The sequence below is a fragment of the Rhamphochromis sp. 'chilingali' genome (assembly GCF_963969265.1).
Source record: "Rhamphochromis sp. 'chilingali' genome assembly, chromosome: 22".
NCBI lineage: Eukaryota > Metazoa > Chordata > Actinopteri > Cichliformes > Cichlidae > Rhamphochromis > Rhamphochromis sp. 'chilingali'.
In genome coordinates this window covers 29,951,502-29,969,995 of record NC_137950.1, presented here as the reverse complement: position 1 = coordinate 29,969,995, position 18,494 = coordinate 29,951,502, and the positions used below count along the sequence as shown (strand labels likewise).

Below are 18,494 nucleotides of genomic sequence, written 5' to 3'. Positions count from 1 at the left end.
TAATAGTGGATGAGAATTTGACATGGAAATCTCATATTGAACATATTAGAAAGAAAATGGTCAAAAGTATTTATATTTTGGGTAGTATAAGAGATTTATTAAATTATAAAACAATGCGTATTTTATATTTTTCTTTGTTTTTTTCATATATCAACTATTGTGTTGAAGTTTGGGGGAATACATATGAGAATACCATAAAACCTTTAAACCTATTACAGAAGAAAGTTATACGAATAATTCATAATGTTAAATATAGAGAACATACAAACAAATTATTTATAGAATCAAAATTATTAAAATTAGGAGATTTAGTGAAATTACGGACATTATTAATTATGTTTAAGGCTAAAAATAATATTTTGCCTTTTAAGTTACAAAGAGTATTTTTGATGTGTTCAAGGGGAGAAGAGAATAGAAGGAAATTTTATTTTAAACATCAGTTAGCCAGGACTACACAAAGATTAATGAGCACAACGGTTAGGGGTATAAGACTGTGGAATTCACTTCATTATAATTTAAAGAATTGTATAAATCTACAATGTTTTAAAAAGTGTTATATGTTTAAAACGATAACTCAGTATGAAGAATGCGAATGAATGTGATGTTGGTTTGGGATTCGACCGGAGAGAAATGTCAATATTAGTTTGTTCCTGATTTTTGGTGCCCATCGGTGATATAAGTTCGATGGTAGATAGGGGGCAGGGTTTAATAAGAATATTTTCTTCTTCCTGCTCCTTTTCACACATGGCTGTTGTGTTTTGTTGATAGAAGATGTGGTTGTTTTGTTTGATTTGTAGTACCAAGTGTGAAATAAATAAAAAATGAAATGAAATGAAATGAAATTCTCTGGGTTAAGCTACTATATTCCTCGCCATCCATCTGTATTCGTACTAACAACAACTTGTCTTTGCCTTTTTCACTTGAGAGGGGCACTAGGCAAGGGTGCCCTCTCTCACCCCTCCTATTCGCCATTGCTATCGAGCCTCTTGCAATATGGCTGTGTTCAGAGGATAGATTTAAAGGCATTGCAAGGTCCGGTGTTACCCACAAACTCTCTCTTTATGCAGACAACTTGCTCCTGTACATTTCTGACCCTCTAAACTCATTCCCGGTGCTTTTTGACATACTGGACCAATATGGTACACTGTCAGGATATAAGCTCAATTATCAAAAAAGCGAGTTGCAACCCCTCAATTCCCTGGCCAGAGCCCTTCCCCACTCAATAGTGCCTTTTAAGTGGACAGAAACCGGATTTAGATATTTGGGGTTTTTTTATTTCCTCTTCTATACCTAAAATGATGAGGGAGAACTTCCTATCCCTACTAGAAAATGTTGGGAAAGATTGTGACTGTTGGACTTCTCTACCATTGTCAGTGGCAGGGAGAGTTAACCTGATAAAGATGAGTGTCCTCCCAAAATTCTTGTATCTTTTTCAACATGTCCCAATTTTTCTTACCAAGGCATTTTTTGACAAGTTAGAAAAGATTCTGTCACATTTTATATGGGGAGGGAAACAAGCTAGAATTCGCAAGTCTATTCTTCGGTCCTCTAAAGCTGACGGTGGTCTTGGTCTGCCCAATTTTAGACACTAGAATTTTAGACTCTCCGCAATTTTTGGCATTCCTCCCAACTTGAACTCATCTGGCCCCCTCAAACAGGCCCTAGCCTTTACCACTTTACTAGCTCGGAGGCTTATTCTGTTGAAGTGGAAGTTTCCCCACCCCCCAACTCATGATCATTGGGTGAGAGATGTACTCTTTAACTTAAAGTTGGAAAAACTTAGATTCTCTCTAAAAGGTTCTATTAAGGAATTTAACCAAATCTGGAAATCATTTCTCTTGCTGGTGGACACCATCACTGAGTCTGAAGTGAACTGAGCGAAGCTACATTATAAAGTATTTTTTTTTTATTTCTTTTTTAAATTATTTTTTATATCTTTTTTATTTATTTTTTAAATCTTATTTATACCTTATCTACTTGTTTTTCCTTTTGTTTTGTTTGGTCCCTTCTCTGCTTTTGTTTTCTCTGTTTTTGTTTTGTTTGTTTTTGTTTGTTTTTTGCGGAGGGGTTGTTGTTTTTTGGGGGTTATGCTTGTTACGTATATGGGTCTTGAGATGTGTTTTTGGTTTTTTGGGGGGTTTTTTGTGTGTGTGTGTGGGCAGAGACTGGTTCTCTGCGGCGTCATGTCTAGTGTGGACCTGGTAGGGGGAGAATTCGGGTTAGGGGGGTTGGAGGGTATAATGGACATACAACTGTTCTGAAATCAAGATTGACTTTGCTGTTGCTAACTTTGTATGTCATTGTTGAAATCAATAAAACAAATTTGGAAATAAAAAAAAGAAAAAAAAGAATAAGATTCCCACCATAAACACGTACCTCAGCGGCATCAATTTCTTTGCCAAGCTGCTCACAGGTTCGCCATGCCCAACCATTATGTCGTCCCAGATATCATTACTCATCAAAGGTCTCCAGCGCCAGTCACCTGCCACGACCCTACACCGCTTACCCCTAACTTCAGATCTTCTACATCGCTGCATCTCTACCCTCCGGCTGAAGTAGCGACTACTTCCTGGCACGCACACTCCTGCTCGCCTTCTTCGGCTTCTTACGCTGTTCCGAATTCACCTCCTCATCTTCGAAATCCCATTCGACTCTTCACCCGTGCTTGAGCGACATCCACCCAGTCTTCGAAGACTGCCTCATTTTCTTCCTCAAACGAAGCAAAACCAATCAATCCGGCAGCCCCACGCCTATATACTATTTCAAAATAAACTCACCTTTAAGTCCCTTCGAATCAGTAACCCATTACCTCCACCTCAGAAAATCTCAGCACGCCTTACCTTCAGATCCACTGTTCATCACCGAATCTGGCCACGCCCCGACCAGGTCATCGTTCCTCTCACACTTTCGCCAAGTGCTCTCGTCTTCTGGGATTCCTCCAAATCTCTTCTCTGGCCATTCCTTTCTCATCGGCGCCGCAACTTCTGCCTCCCGCAAAGGAATCTCTGACCACCTAATCAAGCTCCTGGGTCGATGGTCATCACAAGCCTACCAGTTATACATTCGCAACAATCTCCAAGACCTCCGTAATGCCCAGTCTTCACTCCTGTAGGGGATGATTTCTTGGGGGTTCTGCCCGGCCCGAGAGCCGTCGCCGCAGCACCAGTTTTCACTTCCTCATCCCTCATCGCCCATCGTTACCGAGGATGTGGTCCCAACTAGTGAAATGGTTATTAAAAAAGGGTAAAAGGTAAATGGCTGCAAATAACTTTGTTGTTTGCAAAACTTGTGCATATGATTTTAAAATTGACAATTTATATTTGCATTTCAAGTTATGAAATATGATTCATTAAACATGTTTGTGGTTGTTACAGTAAAAAATATAACTTTTTCTACTCGGATTTTATGTTTTTTGTCTGATTTTAGATCAATTGTGTTAATACAGTTTGTCAAAATGAAAACATAACTGTAAATTCAGACACGTGAGGCTGTGCTGAAAAGGATGATACCAAACAAGGCAAAGTAAATAGTTTTTGTAGGTGAAATGTAGCGGGACAATCTAAAAAATGGACAATTATACCCTGGTTAAACTTTTTTTTTTAAGGTAACGCAATAGTTACTTTTGAAGTAATTAATTACTTTTAGGATCTTGTAACTCAGTTACTAAGTCAGTTACTTTTCTGAAGAATTAACTAGTAACTATAATTAATTACTTCTTCAAAGTAACTTGCCCAGCACTGATTGTATCAGGTTTTGCTTCCCCTGCTTTGCCCTGATTTGCCCAGCTGTGTTTCCCTTCTGTCTCCCATTCACTGATTGCTCCCTCTGTGTCATCTCCCTGAGTTTCTCCCTCCGTATCAACAGGCTTTAGGTCTGTTTTGTCAGTTCTCCCAGTATAGGTAATCCTTAGGTTCTGTTTATACACTCTACTTTTCTGTTTGTACCATCATCCCACGCTGTGTGTTCCATCCATCTGCCTGCCAGTTTAGTTTCTGTATTCCCAGTTCAGCCAGTTTTTTGTTTTTGTCATGTGGTAATAAATCTTTGTTTTGAGTCTGCACTTTTGGATCCATCATTACTCCTATCCTGCTGGATTTGGTGGATCAGACCCCCACTATCTGAAGAACAATGATCGATCTTCATTCACTGAAAGACAGAATTGAGCTTCATCACAGCCACAATTCTCCGACTTAAAATTATGTTTTACGTGTATCTGTGTCTTTTTTGTATTTGTGTTTAAAATTGTTTCTTTTTCACCTCATGTTGGTTTGAAGATTAAAAAAACTGTATAGATAGCATTATTGATCTTAGTCAATATGTGTAATGCACCTCCATATAAATTAGATTTATTAAGAGTCACCCTGCCAGGATAAATACAGATTGAACCATTAAATTTAAATATTGACCTGTGGCTCTCCTCAGGTGTCTGCATTCTCCACCTGGGAGAAGGAGCTTCATAAGATGGTATTTGACCCTCGATACCTGCTGCTGACTTCAGATCAGAGGAAACAGGTTTGGCAAATTAAAGATTACTTTCATTTCTAACATTTTCATGCAATGTCATGATGTCACGATGACATCAGTGTTACCTGTATGCGTCCAGGTGTTTGATCAGTTTGTGAAGAGCAGGATGAAGGATGAGTACAAAGAGAAGAAGAGTAAATTGCAGAAAGCCAGAGAAGAGTTCAAACAGCTGCTGGAGGAAGCAAAGATCACCAGCAGGTATTCCTCATTCATTATTCAGAGAAGCACTCTTAATTATTCAGCTATGTTCCTGTAAAATATGACCTCACCTCGACTGGCAGCTGTTTATCGACCAGTCGCTGGGACAAACTGGAGATGCAGATGAGGTATTTCTACCAGAATAAAATTCATTGGAGAATGATTCATTAGCACCAAGAATTAGAGAACTAGGCTAATTCAGCTCCGGAAACAGAACTGTTTTATTGTTTGTACAATTCAAGTATTTATCAGATTTTGCATTTTATAACAACAAATACAAGAACCAAAAGCAAGAAGCAAACAAACAAACAAACAAAAACAACAACAAATAAAAATTATCTGCAAAAGTTGTCACCTTTTCCAAATTTTTCCGTAAACAGAAAACTCCACTCCGCCCTATCAAAAGCCTTCTGTGCATCTAAAGATATAGCCAATACAGGATTTGTTATTTCTATTCCGCCACAGCAGGTGTAGTAATGTCATATTATCGGAAGCAGATCTATTCTTGATAAACCCTACTTGATGGATAATTTGTGGTAGTACAAGCCTTGTTACTAAATCCTTGTCGCCTTTTGGGATTAGTGATATCACTGCCTGATTAAAACTTGCAGGGAGCCGTCCATATTCAAACGCTTCATGTAATACTTCAGTTAAAAGTGGACATAGCAAGTCTATAAATCTGTGATAAAACTCTGCCGGGAAGCCATCTATTCCCGGTGACTTTCCAGCTTTCATTGCATGGATACCTTCCTTACATCTACCTCAGTTAGGAGTTTCCAATTTGTCCCTACCCTCTTGTGAAATTTTTTATTTATTTTCCTTTTGTCAAAGAATGCATTTAGCAAATCCATACTTGATCAAATATTTTAAAAATCATGTTGATCTCCGAAGAGGATGTAACTAATTTAGCATCGTTTTCATTGCTGTAATAACATTCTGATTGTTCATTTGCTTAAGTTGTCTTGCTAATAGCCTGCCTGTCTTCTCACCATTCTCATAAAAATTCGTTTTAAGATGAGGGGGCATATTCTCCTTTTTTGTTATAAATTTCATGAAGGATATACTTAAACTGACAAATCTCCGAGATCCAGTTCCGGGTCGCTGCTCTTTTTGTTGTTGTATTTCGCCGTCTACTCGGTATATTTGTATTATTTTCCTTTTCCTCATTTTTGTGATTTTTTCGGACTTGTTTCCAACACTTCAACATGACCCCAAGGCTCACCTACACCAGGGACTCCCTCATCCAGCTGCAGATGCAGCTGCAGCCCAGTCTCCGACTTTTCCGCTCGACGGAGAAGATCATAAAACAGCACATCGTAAGAGCAACTGACCCCTGATGGACTCACTCCAGTTTGCTTACCATCCATGCAGAGGTGTAGATGACGCAAAAATCTTCATCTTGGACTCCATCCACAAACATCTGGAGCTCCTGACTCCTCCCCCAGACTTCTGTTTGCTGATTTCTCATCAGCGTTCAACACTCTGCAGCCTTGTATCCTGCCCACTAAACTTTCCACCTGATGAGCAGCTAATCCTGTGGATATTGGACTTTTTGACCAACAGGACTCAGAAAGTTTGGGTCAACAACTCTCTCCGGTCTCCGTTCCACCTCCACTGGCTCCCCCCAGGGCTGTGTGCTCTCCCCCCTTCTCTTCATCCTCTACACCGATGACTGCAGATCCACACAGCCCAACTGTCACCTGGTTAAATATGCTGACGACTCAGTTCTCCTGTCACTGCTGTCAGGCCCCTCACAACACCACGGGTCCACTCTGCAGGAGTTTGTAGTGTGGTGTGACAGCTCCAACTTGAACTGAATGTGAGCAAAACCAAAGAGATGGTGGTGACCTTCTCCAGTAGGCAGAGGGATCTGGCTGCTTCAGTCACCACCACCATCCACGGGAAGCCAGTGGAGGTAGTTGAGGAGCACAAATACCTGGGAACCATCTTTGATAACCTCCTGAAATTCTCTGCCAACACAGAGAGATTCTCAGGAGGTGCCACCAACGGCTACACCTCCTTTGGAGTCAGCACAACCATCATGATGACTTTTTACTACGCCTTCCTGGAAAGCATCATGACCTCCATCAGCTGCTGGTTCCCCTCCCTCAGCCTTCATACAGGAACAGACTGCAGCGCACTGTATCAGTGTGCTCTACAGTCATTGGCCTACCTGTCAGAACTGACAGGTTTTCAGCCAACAGGCCCTCAGACAGGCAGCCAAAATCATCAACGACCCCTCTCACATTCTTCACCCCGCATTTCAATGGATCCCCTCTGGGCGACGCCTCCGATGCATTTCCTGCAGGACAGAGAGGAGGAGGAGAGAATATCTTTTATGTGAATGAGAATAAAAGGTGTATTTTCTTTCCATAGTGTGAACAACCCTCCAGATATCTACCAAACTGAGATCTTCTTTTAACACTAGATTTACTAAACCTGCGCAAATTTGCGTAACTTCCCTCAACCCAACAGTTTCCTGTTTTATTGTGAAGGTCCGTGTCGTATGTGAGTGTGCTCAGTTTACGTTTCCCCTGTCCCGTCAGCCCAGATTCCTCCCAGCTGTGTTGCCCTCCTGTCTCTCATCCCCTGATTACTGGTGTGTGTATTTAAGCCCTGTGTGTTCTCCTCCCTGTTGCCGGTTCGTCTGTGTTCCTCCGTGTCAGTCTGTGTTACTCTGTGTCCTCCTCGTCTCGCTGCCTCTCATCCCCTTTTGTATCATCTCAGGTTTGTCATTTAGCTTTCCCAGTTCAGGTCTTTAGTTTTGTCTTCCCTCTTGCCTGTTTGCCTTCTCACCCCTGTATAAATAAACTCACCTGAGTTAGAGGGGCTGCTATTGTGTGTGTGTGGATAATAGCAAACACTGAAATACAGCTTTTGCACACAGGAATGAATTTTGTTCACTCAAATTTAGCTTTTCTTCGCTCAAAATAAACTTCTACTCAAAATACAACACTTGCACCTGCAAAATTTTTTTACAAGCGCTCAGAATAGTGGCACAAAAATAACGCCATAAACACACAGTATATATACACGGAAGGAGACGAGGAATGGCAAAACAGGAGGAGCAGCTGATGCTATTTAATATGACGAGACAAGAGACACAGGGCTTCAATGTAAGACAGGAAATATACACTGACAAAACTCAGAGACACGATACCGACCGAGAACGGAAACTAAAACCAAAGAACTAGAACGTCTTAACCTGGATACGTAATCAGAATAAACTAGAACATAAGATCATAATAATAAACAAAATGCTGGGTCAAATGACCCAGGACCATAACAGTTTCTGGGTTTGAGCTACTTCTTTTTTCGAACAGTGGTACATGTCATGCAGGGGCCTGTACTTTCATGATGCTCTTGTTCTTGCTCCTCTTCTTTCTCAGGTTTCTGCTGCCTGAGGTAATCACTGAGCACACTGTGGTTCTGACACAACTATCTACAAGCCACACGCGTCACATCAGTTGAATGTTTTAACACAGCTATACTGAAATGTATAAATAATCTCTGGGCACATGAAGGACATAATGATCATAAACCCTGTGAGACGTATTCACCATAGAGCGGGCGGGATACAGCACTAAGAGTCACTTTCCCCCAGAATCCTTCAAGTTTCATGTTTTAAAGTTTTACTCTCGCCATAACGTAAAGCATCTAAAATTTATTAAGCAATTTATACATTGTGCGATCGTGGCTCAAGAGTTGGGAGTTCGCCTTGTAATCGGAAGGTTGCCGGTTCGAGCCCCGGCTCGGACAGTCTCGGTCGTTGAGTCCTTGGGTAAGACACTTCATCCGTTGCCTACTGGTGGTGGTCAGAGGGCCCGGTGGCGCCAGTGTCCGGCAGCCTCGCCTCTGTCAGTGCGCCCCAGGGTGGCTGTGGCTACAATGTAGCTGCCATCACCAGTGTGTGAATGTGTGTGTGAATGTGTGGATGACTGGTTGTGTAAAGCGCTTTGGGGTCCTTAAGGACTAGTAAAGCGCTATATAAATACAGGCCATTTACCATTCAGCTCAGTTTAATGCTTTTGGTTCCTCGTTCCTTATTGAGGTTCTCTTATTTGCAGTTAAAATAAAATATTTTTTCATGTAGTTTAATGAGCCAAAAAAGGGCTGCCATCAGAATTACTGTTTCCAGCTCTCATATCAAAATATGAATATTCCTGTTTTGTTTTTCTTCTCCAGAACAACTTTTAAGGAATTTTGTGTTCGTTATCGGGATGACCAGCGATTCAGCACTCTCACCAGGAAGAAGGAACAGGAAGTACTCTTTAGCCATTACATCACAGCCTTAAAGAAACGAGAGAAAGAGAACAGAACCAGACTGAGGAAGATGAGATGAGAACATGTCTGAGAAAGAACCTTACAGAACCATCTACAACATTTATAGAACCCTTTTAGGTCCTTCCAAATCTTCAGAAAACCTCCCGGGAACTCCTGTCTCACTGCACTCATGCCTCCCGATTCCTGGATTTAGACTCATGTTTTGAACTGGGACTATCAAACTGTCTGTGGTTTTGTTGGACAAACCTGAATGGGACCAGAACCATCATTCTCAGTAGATTCTCATGGTTCTAGACTTTGTAAATTGTCAGGTGAGTATGAACCTGAACCAACATTAGACCATTTTCTAGGGTGAACTGCACTTCGTCATCTGGATCTGCTGGACTGGATCTAATTCATAGTCTCATTCATAACTGACAGAAACGAAAACCAGAGCACAAAAACAAATGTTCATGTGTCTGACTGTTTCTTTGTCCTGTAAAGACTATTCATTCAAACTTTATCAACACCGCAGCTTCCTAGACTTAAAAATGGACCATAATAACAGATTAAAAACAATAACAAGTAGAAAAAAGACCATAAACAAAGAGATTAGTGAGTAAACACATTTTAAACCAGAAGGGCACTCTGAGGGCAGATAACTGTGTAAAGACAAATACTGAACTAATCTACAGACGAACTCAGAAAAGCCAAACTTCATTTGTGTAATCTGAGAAACAAACAAAAAACCCCAAAAAGGAATGAATACACGAGCTCTTTAGAGGCTCTCCCTCCTCTGTAAAGGTAAGCATGAATGCAAAAACAAAGAGAATAGAGAGCCACAATCCTCTGACCTTTCATATGCAAAGGGAAAAAGGTGGGAAAGATATGATAACATCAAGCTTGCAAATATCAGCGAGTTTAGTCAGGTGCTGATAATGCTGGGCATACACTGTGCGATTTTTTTTGGCTCGTTTTGGTCATCAGCCCGAGTTTCGCCTTCATCGTGTGGCGTGCATCGTGTAGTATACGTGGGGTAACGAGAAGCGATTAACACCTCACGACCAGCTCCCGATCATCAATCGCTCGGTCGTAAGAAAATCAAACCTGTTTGAAATCCCGTCGGCCGTCGAGAGGGCGTCACCGCAGCCTCTCACGCTGCGCACGCGCAAACACAGAAATGAAAGTGAAAAGAAGCAGCACGGCAGTGCAGCGTGTGATCTGGACACAAGCGATGGAGGCACAACTTGTAGAACTTTGGAAAGCTCATCCGAGCCTTTTCGATGTGGCCTCACAAAATTATCACGACCACAACAACCGTGAAAATAGTTGGATTTACATTGCTGCTCAATCACAGCTGCCTGATCATGTTTTTCATTAGCAATTTAGCAAAGTTGATGGTGGTGGTGTGTCTGTGTGAGTGAAAGACAGAGAGAGCGAGCGACAGATTTTCTGTTATAACCTTCATTTTATGGACGCACAGTGTGAGCACTCAGGTCGCATCAGAGCATCGGGTGGTATAGTGTGAGACCTGCATCGTGACCTATGAACTTCTCACCCCTGCGAGTCAACCGTGCAGTTTGAGCAGGAGCTGAATAACACGAATGAAAAAATTGCACAGTGTTTGCCCAGCTTAAGTGGAGTGCTTCCAGGAAACAGACTCAGCAACCCTGAGGACTTGGTGTCAGGTACCACAAGGAACCTTAGAGGTCTGTCACGTCCAGGCCCATGGAGTCCTGCTGTGCAGTGTGCTGGTCTTTGGATTCTTGGTCTGTAGAATTAATGTTTATGGAGTCTACGTCTATGAAGATCTGACCTTGGTGGCTCTCAGCTTTTGCACTTGTTTTTAATAGTGTGTTTTCTGTTCAGTGTGTGTTTACAGTGTGATCCTTTAACTTCAGTTTGTGTTTGATTCCTGGAAACAAACCTATAGACCCCATTAAGAAATCTGACTTTTACAAGTTTTCCAGAAATTCTCATCTGCTGTAGAAAATGGCAAACTAGGAGACTTGGCAGTTTGATTGGCCATTCGATGTACTCTGGGAGTTGTAGGGGATGTTGGTGTAGCTCCTTCAGTTTCTCAAAATACCGCCTGATTACTAACCGAGATTGAAATTATCAAGGGCTCAAAATGTCATAAAAAGGAAGTGACAACCCTTCTCAATTGATCACATGATGTTAAACTGCGTTTTGGGACTTTTTGCCACTGACTTGAAGTCCTCCAGACTCTCTACTCACACAGTAGAAGAAACACAACAATGATCAATGGGGTTTTTTAAGGTGGCATGATTAATAAAATTGTTATTAATAAATTTACACTGTAAGATTTAAAAAAAAACATTCTGCATTCCTCTAACATCTTTATTTCTGGCAAAATCAGTTCTTTCTTACTAACCTTTGTATACATTTTTACATTTTTTCAGGGTTCTTGTCGTTACTTGATACTTATTGTCACAGCACTATAAACTGTATGTAATTTTCTGTCTGTAAAAATGCTGAATTACAAAAATGTCTGTGTGAATCCCTCGTGGTGATCTGATGTCACCGTCTTAGCAGCAACAAACTTCAACAAGCATCTGAGAGCAGAGACCCCGGGAACAGGAACAGGAAGCACCTGCTCACACTGTTTGCCCCGACGAGGACTTGGCCAGCAGAGAGACAGTCCCTCAACCACCACATGTGCACCTGACTCACCTGTCCCTTCTGAACAGTTTCACCTGACCCAGCTTCATTTATAAAGTGTGCTACTGTTTGTGGTCAACAAACAAACAAACAAAACCCATTTGGTGTAATCCCTGCCCTCACCAATGGGCACGGTGCGCTGTTGTTGAGCAGGCTTTGTGTCACGATGTCCTGATTGGGTGTTTTGTTTTTTTGTCTTCTCATTGGATGTCTGTGTTGAAATGATCTGTGTGTTCTAATGTTTCATTGGCTGTTGGTCCTGCCGTGTTTTAAATTAAACTGTCAAAACTAAACTGCTGTGTTCTTTAAGATGATATTGCATTTCTGTTTCAGGTGAAATCTCGGCCCAGACCCGCACTAAACTGTGGGGTTAAAGTCTTCAGTTTAACTTGAGCTGAAGGTCGTTGAACATGAGCTAAATTTGACAAATATTCACTTCCTGTTTCTAGGGTATGCCAGCTGTTCCTTCCTCCAAAATCTGACATGACATTATTTGGATGATGTATATCAATGAAAGCCCCCCAAAAATCTGAACATATGGAATTTTTTTAAACCATAAACAGCAGCACAAAGCAAATGTAAGAAAAAAAACACATACATGTGATTGTTTTATAAAAAGAAATGTATATTTTTCTTTATTTTTTAAGTTGCTTTCACAAACACATTTTTCTTACTTTGTGTGTGCATGTGTTCCTGCCTGAATGTGCACATTTGAGAAGAAATGTCCATGATCTTCATAATATCCATATCCCCAATAGGCCAGCAAAGTGCACCATGATGAGACCTGGAAACCAGATTTTCAGGGCCGAGTACAATAACCTCAGTTTGATCTGAATTAAGAAGCAGAAAGTTAGCGGCCATCCAGGTCTTTATGTCTTTAAGACATTCCTGCAGTTTAACTCATTGGTGTGTGTTATCTGGCTTCATGGACAGATAGAGCTGGGTGTCATCTGCATAGCAGTGTAAATGTATGCTATGTCTTCTAATGATGCTGCCTAAGGGAAGCATGTATAATGTAAACAGAATTGGTCCTAGCACTGAACCCTGTGGAACTCCATAATTAACCTCAGTGTGTGAAGAGGACTCTCCATTTACATGCACAAACTGGAGTCTATTAGATAGATATGATACAAACCACTGCAGTGCAGTACCTGTAATACCTACAGCATGTTCTAATCGCTCTAATAGGATATTATGGTCGACAGTATCGAACGCTGCACTGAGGTCTAGCAGGACAAGCACAGAGATGAGTCCACTGTCAGAGGCCATAAGAAGATCATTTGTAACCTTCACTAAAGCTGTTTCTGTGCTGTGATGAGCTCTGAAACCTGACTGAAACTCTTCAAATAAACCTCTGCAGATGATCTGTTAGCTGTTTGACAACTACTCTTTCAAGGATGTTTGATATGAAAGGAAGGTTGGAGATTGGCCTATAATTAGCTAAGACTGCTGGGTCTAGAGATGCTTTTTGAGTAAAGGTTTAACTACAGCCAGCTTGAAGGCCTGTGGTACATAGCTGATTATTAGAGATAGGTTGATCATATTTAAGATCAAAGAATTAATTAATGGCAGGACTTCTTTGAGCAGTTTTGTAGGAATGAGGTCTAAAAGACACGTTGATGGTTTGGAGGAAGTAATTATTGAAGCTAACTCAAAAAGATCAATTAGAGAAAAAGAGTCTAACTTAGCATCAATGGTACTAAGAGTAGCTGTAGATAATAATACATCTGTGGGATGATTACTGGTAATTTTTTCTCTAATGATAAAAATTTTATTTGTGAAGAAGTTCATGAAGTCATTACTAGTTAACGTTAAAGGGATGGTTGGCTCAACAGAGCTCTGACTGTTTGTCAGCCTGGCTACAGAGCTGAAGAGAAACCTGGGGTTGTTCTTATTTTCTTCAATCAGTGATGAATAGTAAGATGTTCTGGCTTTGTGGAGCGCTTTCTTATAAAGTAACAAACTATTTCTCCAGGCTAAATGATGATCCTCTAAATTTGTGACACGCCATTTCCTCTCCAGGTTACGAGTCATCTGCTTTAGGCTACGTGTTTGAGAATTATACCACGGAGTCAGGTACTTCTGATTAGAGACCTTAGTTTTCACAGGAGCTACAGTATCCAGAGTCGTACTAGTGAGGAGGTGAAATTATTAACAAGATAATCGACCTCTGTTGGAGCAGCGTTCAGATAGCTGCTCTGCTCTGTGTTGGTACAGGGCATTTAAGATGATAACAGTGGGTGGATTATATTCTTAAACTTAGTTACAGCGCTTTCAGAAAGACATCTACTGTGATAACGTCTACTCTCCACCACTGTGTAATCAATTATTTCTGTCAATCGCAAGAACTGTGAGAGTGGGTTTCGCCTGCTTGGCTGGAAGACTAATTGAGGTTATGTCAGAAAGCACAAATGGTGTGATGACTGGATTCTGCAGCCAAAGATGGAGGAAAGCTTTCAAGCCAAAAGTGCTGAGCTGGTGAGCAGAGTCATAGTACATAGAAATATGTGTCTGTGGTGTTTTGAGCAACTGGCAGACAGTTGGTATGTTGGTATATAAGATAGCCGTTCACAGTGGACACAGATGCTTCTTTTACTCCTCTTTCAAACCTGTCCTCTCTGTCCAACATGTGAACATTTGCATCCTTAAAGCAGTGACCTTTGTCCTTTAGTACAGCCGAGCCTTGTCCCGTGGAGGTGGCTCTTCTATGTTGTGCGTTTATAAAGTGGATGTTTGGTGTCTCCAGTGTAGAGGTCTGAGCACTCCTCCCTACACTGTACAGTTCGCTACATTGTTGAGGTTGTGTGTGGGATGAACCAGTTTGTGTCTGAGTGTGTGGCTGGGTACACTGGGATGTCGTGCTTGGAGAAGACTCTCCTGAGTTTCTCTGATAAACCTGCCACATGAGGGATGACAGTTGTTCTGTTTGTCCTTCTGATCCTCTCTAGTTGGTGTCTGACCGTCTTTGCTGTGCATCTTAGTTGATTTGATGAAAGCCCAGCTGGGATAACCACATGTTTATGAGCTTTGGTAAATGGTAAATGGTCTGTATTTATATAGCGCTTTACACATCCAGTCATCCACACATTCACACACTGGTGATTGCAGCTACATTGTAGCCACAGCCACCCTGGGGCGCACTGACAGAGGCGAGGCTGCCGGACACTGGCACCACCGGGCCCTCTGACCACCACCAGTAGGCAGCGGGTGAAGTGTCTTGCCCAAGGACACAACGACCGAGACCTTCCAAGCTGGGGCTCGAACCGGCAACCTTCCAATTACAAGGTGAAAGCTACAATTGCCCGGGTGGTGGGAGTCAAAGAGGAGGTACTGGTCCGTGTGTGTGGGCTTCAGGTAAACTTTGCTGTTAACATTTCCATTCTCCCCAGTGTGCACACTACAGTCCAAAAACAGCAAACTGTTATCTTTGTGTCTTCCTGGTGAACTTTATGTTTCTATCCACTGAGCTGATGTGAACCATGAAGGTGTCTTCTTCTTGGGTTTTAATTTTGTTCCAGGTTTCTTCCATATATCTGTACCAGTGGCTAGGTGCTAGAGAGTTCTTTGAGAGTTTGTGCTCGGGATGAACCAGTTTTTGTTTCACAGTGTTGCTGGGTTGGAAGTGCACTGGGATGTCATGTTTCAAAAACTTGAAGTCCAGTCATCTTCTTTTCAAGCTCCTTAGACTACCATGAATAAGAACCTCCACAGAGATGTGGAGGAGTTCCTGTCTATGTTCTCCCTTGGTTCTTCAGCTTTCCTCCACAGTCCAGACACATGCCTGATAGATTAATTTGTGTTTCCATATTGGCTATAGATGTAAATGATTGTTCCTCTCTTTGTGCTAACCCTCAGATCACCTGTGGAGGTGACCCCACCTCTCTTCCTGTGACAGCTAAACGTACCCTAAATTGGTTAAGCTGTAAAGAAAATGGATGGCAAAAACACACCAGCGGGTCGAGACAGCCGTCTCCTTCTCTAAGTAATCACTATCATCCAGCTGCTCTTTGTCTGTTACTATGGCAACCTGAGATCATGGCAGAGGAAACAATTATGGGCTGGTAGACACACACACAGTGCGGCAGTGTATGTGTATGTGAGAACATCCACATGTGGTCACCCAGATGTAGTATTGAGCAGGTCAAAGAAATCAGGAAACAAAGCCCAGCCTTGACATTTTTGTCCTGCCTTGTTCACACATGATGTGGCCCAACTATCATCACATCTCACGGCTGTGGCACAGCTGAAGCCCTGGAGGTGAGAACATGGTCATCACAAACATGATTTCTGAGTGGCGACTCCACCCATGCCAGCCTCAGTACTGACACAAAGAACAGGTCTGAGTCTGAGACGCTGCGGGCTGATATACAGTCACTGACCTGAGTCCAGCTGGCCTTTCTTTTCCTTCTCCTCCACCTCACACCTGTCAAACCAGTTTGACCGCAAAGGTGTACTTTCCGCTTGTTGTGTCCAGGTGAGACAGGTGACATTGTCTATGTGCTGAGCTATTTTAAAGCTAGTGTAGCTCCTAAATTAGATAACTCCTGGTTAATGCCCACTCTTACTACACTATTACTGCATTAAACCAAAGTCCTAGTTATTTTGAGGCATCATCTATATTACCTTTAATAAAGGACATAACGCCTGAATGTAAAGAATCACCAGAAAAACCCGATAAAAAAGTCTTCCACAGATTTAAGGCCACATCGCTGCTGAACTTTGGTGCAGCACTGACACCTGTTGCTTTTTTGATGTGGCAGCAGCAGAACATTAAAACAGCTCATTTATTCAACTTTTTGTTTTTCTGGTAAAAATCCAATTATATCAAACATTGATATTTTTATTAACCCTTCAGAGCCCATAAACCCCAGAGGTAATAAAAGAAATCCCCCCTGAGATTTCAGATATTTGTCTTTGTCAGCAGGTGGTTTCTGCCTATTTAGTACTGACCATAACAAGAATTTAGAGGAAAAGGGGGTGGGACTCATTTCAGTTCAATTTTATTTATATAGCGCCAAATCACAACAACAGTCACCTCAAGGTGCTTTATATTGTAAGGCAGACCCTACAATAATACATACAGAGAGAAACCCAACAATCATATGACCCCCTATGAGCAGCACTTTGGTGACAGCGGGAAGGAAAAACTCCCTTTTAACAGGAAGAAACCTCCAGCAGAACCAGGCTCAGGGAGGGGCGGGGCCATCTGCTGTGATTGGTTGGGGTGAGAGAAGGAAGACAGGATAAAGACATGCTGTGGAAGAGAGACGGAGGTTAATAACAGATATGATTCAATGCAGAGAGGTCTGTTAACACATAGTGAGTGAAGAAGAAACACCCAGTGCATCATGGGAATCCCCGGCAGCCTACGTCTATTGCAGCATAACTAAGGGAGGATTCAGGGTCACCTGGTCCAGCCCTAACTATATGCTTTAGCAAAAAGGAAAGTTTGAAGCCTAATCTTGAAAGTAGAGATAGTGTCTGTCTCCTGAATCCAAACTGGAAGCTGGTTCCACAGAAGAGGGGCCTGAAAACTGAAGGCTCTGCCTCCCATTCTACTTTTAAATACTCTAGGAACAACAAGTAGGCCTGCAGAGCGAGAGCGAAGTGCTCTAATAGGGTGATATGGTACTACAAGGTCATTAAGATAAGAAGAATAAGCCCTCACTAACCTAGGACAGCATACTACCAGGGTAAACTAATTTCCCCTTGTGGGACAATAAAAAAATTGAATTGAATTGAATTGAATTGAATTGAATTGAATACTAGCTGTCATTGATCTTCATAAAAAAGAAACAGCCCCATGCCCCCTGTTGAGCCACACACTGCAATAACCTGAACTAGTAATGACTATATGAATTTTTCTACAAATAAAATTTTAACCATTAGAGGAAAAAGGTATTTACAGCGGTCCCACAAATCTATAATTAAGTGCAGCAACTTTAATGATTTTAATAATCCATCCATTATCTTTGGCTTAAATGAAATTAGGTCATGGTGGTAGCTGGAATACCGTGCTTCTCCCCAACACATCCCAGCTCTCCTGAGGGATACTGGGGCTCTCACAGGTCAGATGAGAGATGGAATCTCTCTGGTGGGTTCTCGTCTACCCCGGGGTTTTTTCCTGGAACACATCCACATGGAGGTGCTCTGGAGGCACCTAACTTGCTACTACATCCACCTACCTTGCAGAAGTAGTGGCTCTACTCTAAGGCTGATCCCAGCCACCCTGCAGAATAAGCTCAATTTAGCTGCTTTTATTCACAACCGTGCTCTCTTGGTAATTACCCAGATTTGATGACCACAGGTAAGGGTTATGATGTAGATTAACTGATAAACTGGAAGCTTTTGCCATGGTCTCTCTGGCTGGCTCACACTGGCTACCAGAGATGGGCAGTAACGTGTTACTTGTAACGATTACTGTAATCTGATTACTTTTTCAGGTAACGAGTAAAGTAAGGGATTACTATTGCAAACGGTAATTAGATTACCGTTACTTTCCCGTAGGAACGCTGCGTTACTGCGTTACTAAAACCGTGATTTTTTTGCGAGAATGTCTCACGACAGTGACGTAAGCGAGTGCGACGTTCGTGACAACAGCTGTGTGCAGATCAACAATGGATCATATATCGAGTGCAGAGAGAGTATGAGCGTGCAGCGTTTAAAGCGTGGAAGCACTGACCTTACTTTGAGTTTGATTCCATAAAAAGTGACAAAAACATTAGTGTCCGCTGTGCGTGGGAAGAAAACTTCTTTTTACAGCGAAAAAACCCCTAAACTTCCAACAAGCACCGAGTAGCTACGACGTAATGGGAAACTCACAGAGA

At 41.9% G+C, this 18,494-nt stretch overlaps 1 protein-coding gene across 6 annotated transcripts in view; it reads left to right on the top strand.

Annotated features, from left to right (window-relative positions):
• Window positions 1-11,941, top strand: part of tcerg1l (transcription elongation regulator 1 like) — a 91,374-nt gene extending 79,433 nt beyond the window's left edge. For all 6 annotated transcript variants that reach the window (XM_080873556.1, XM_080873558.1, XM_080873557.1 and 3 more), the window contains 3 exons: window positions 4,423-4,512; window positions 4,604-4,722; window positions 8,908-11,941. In XM_080873556.1, coding sequence (XP_080729682.1) covers window positions 4,423-4,512; window positions 4,604-4,722; window positions 8,908-9,064 — 366 coding nt within the window. In that variant the 3' untranslated portion in view covers window positions 9,065-11,941. The remainder of the gene's footprint in view (window positions 1-4,422; window positions 4,513-4,603; window positions 4,723-8,907) is intronic.
• Window positions 11,942-18,494: the final 6,553 nt, after the last annotated feature.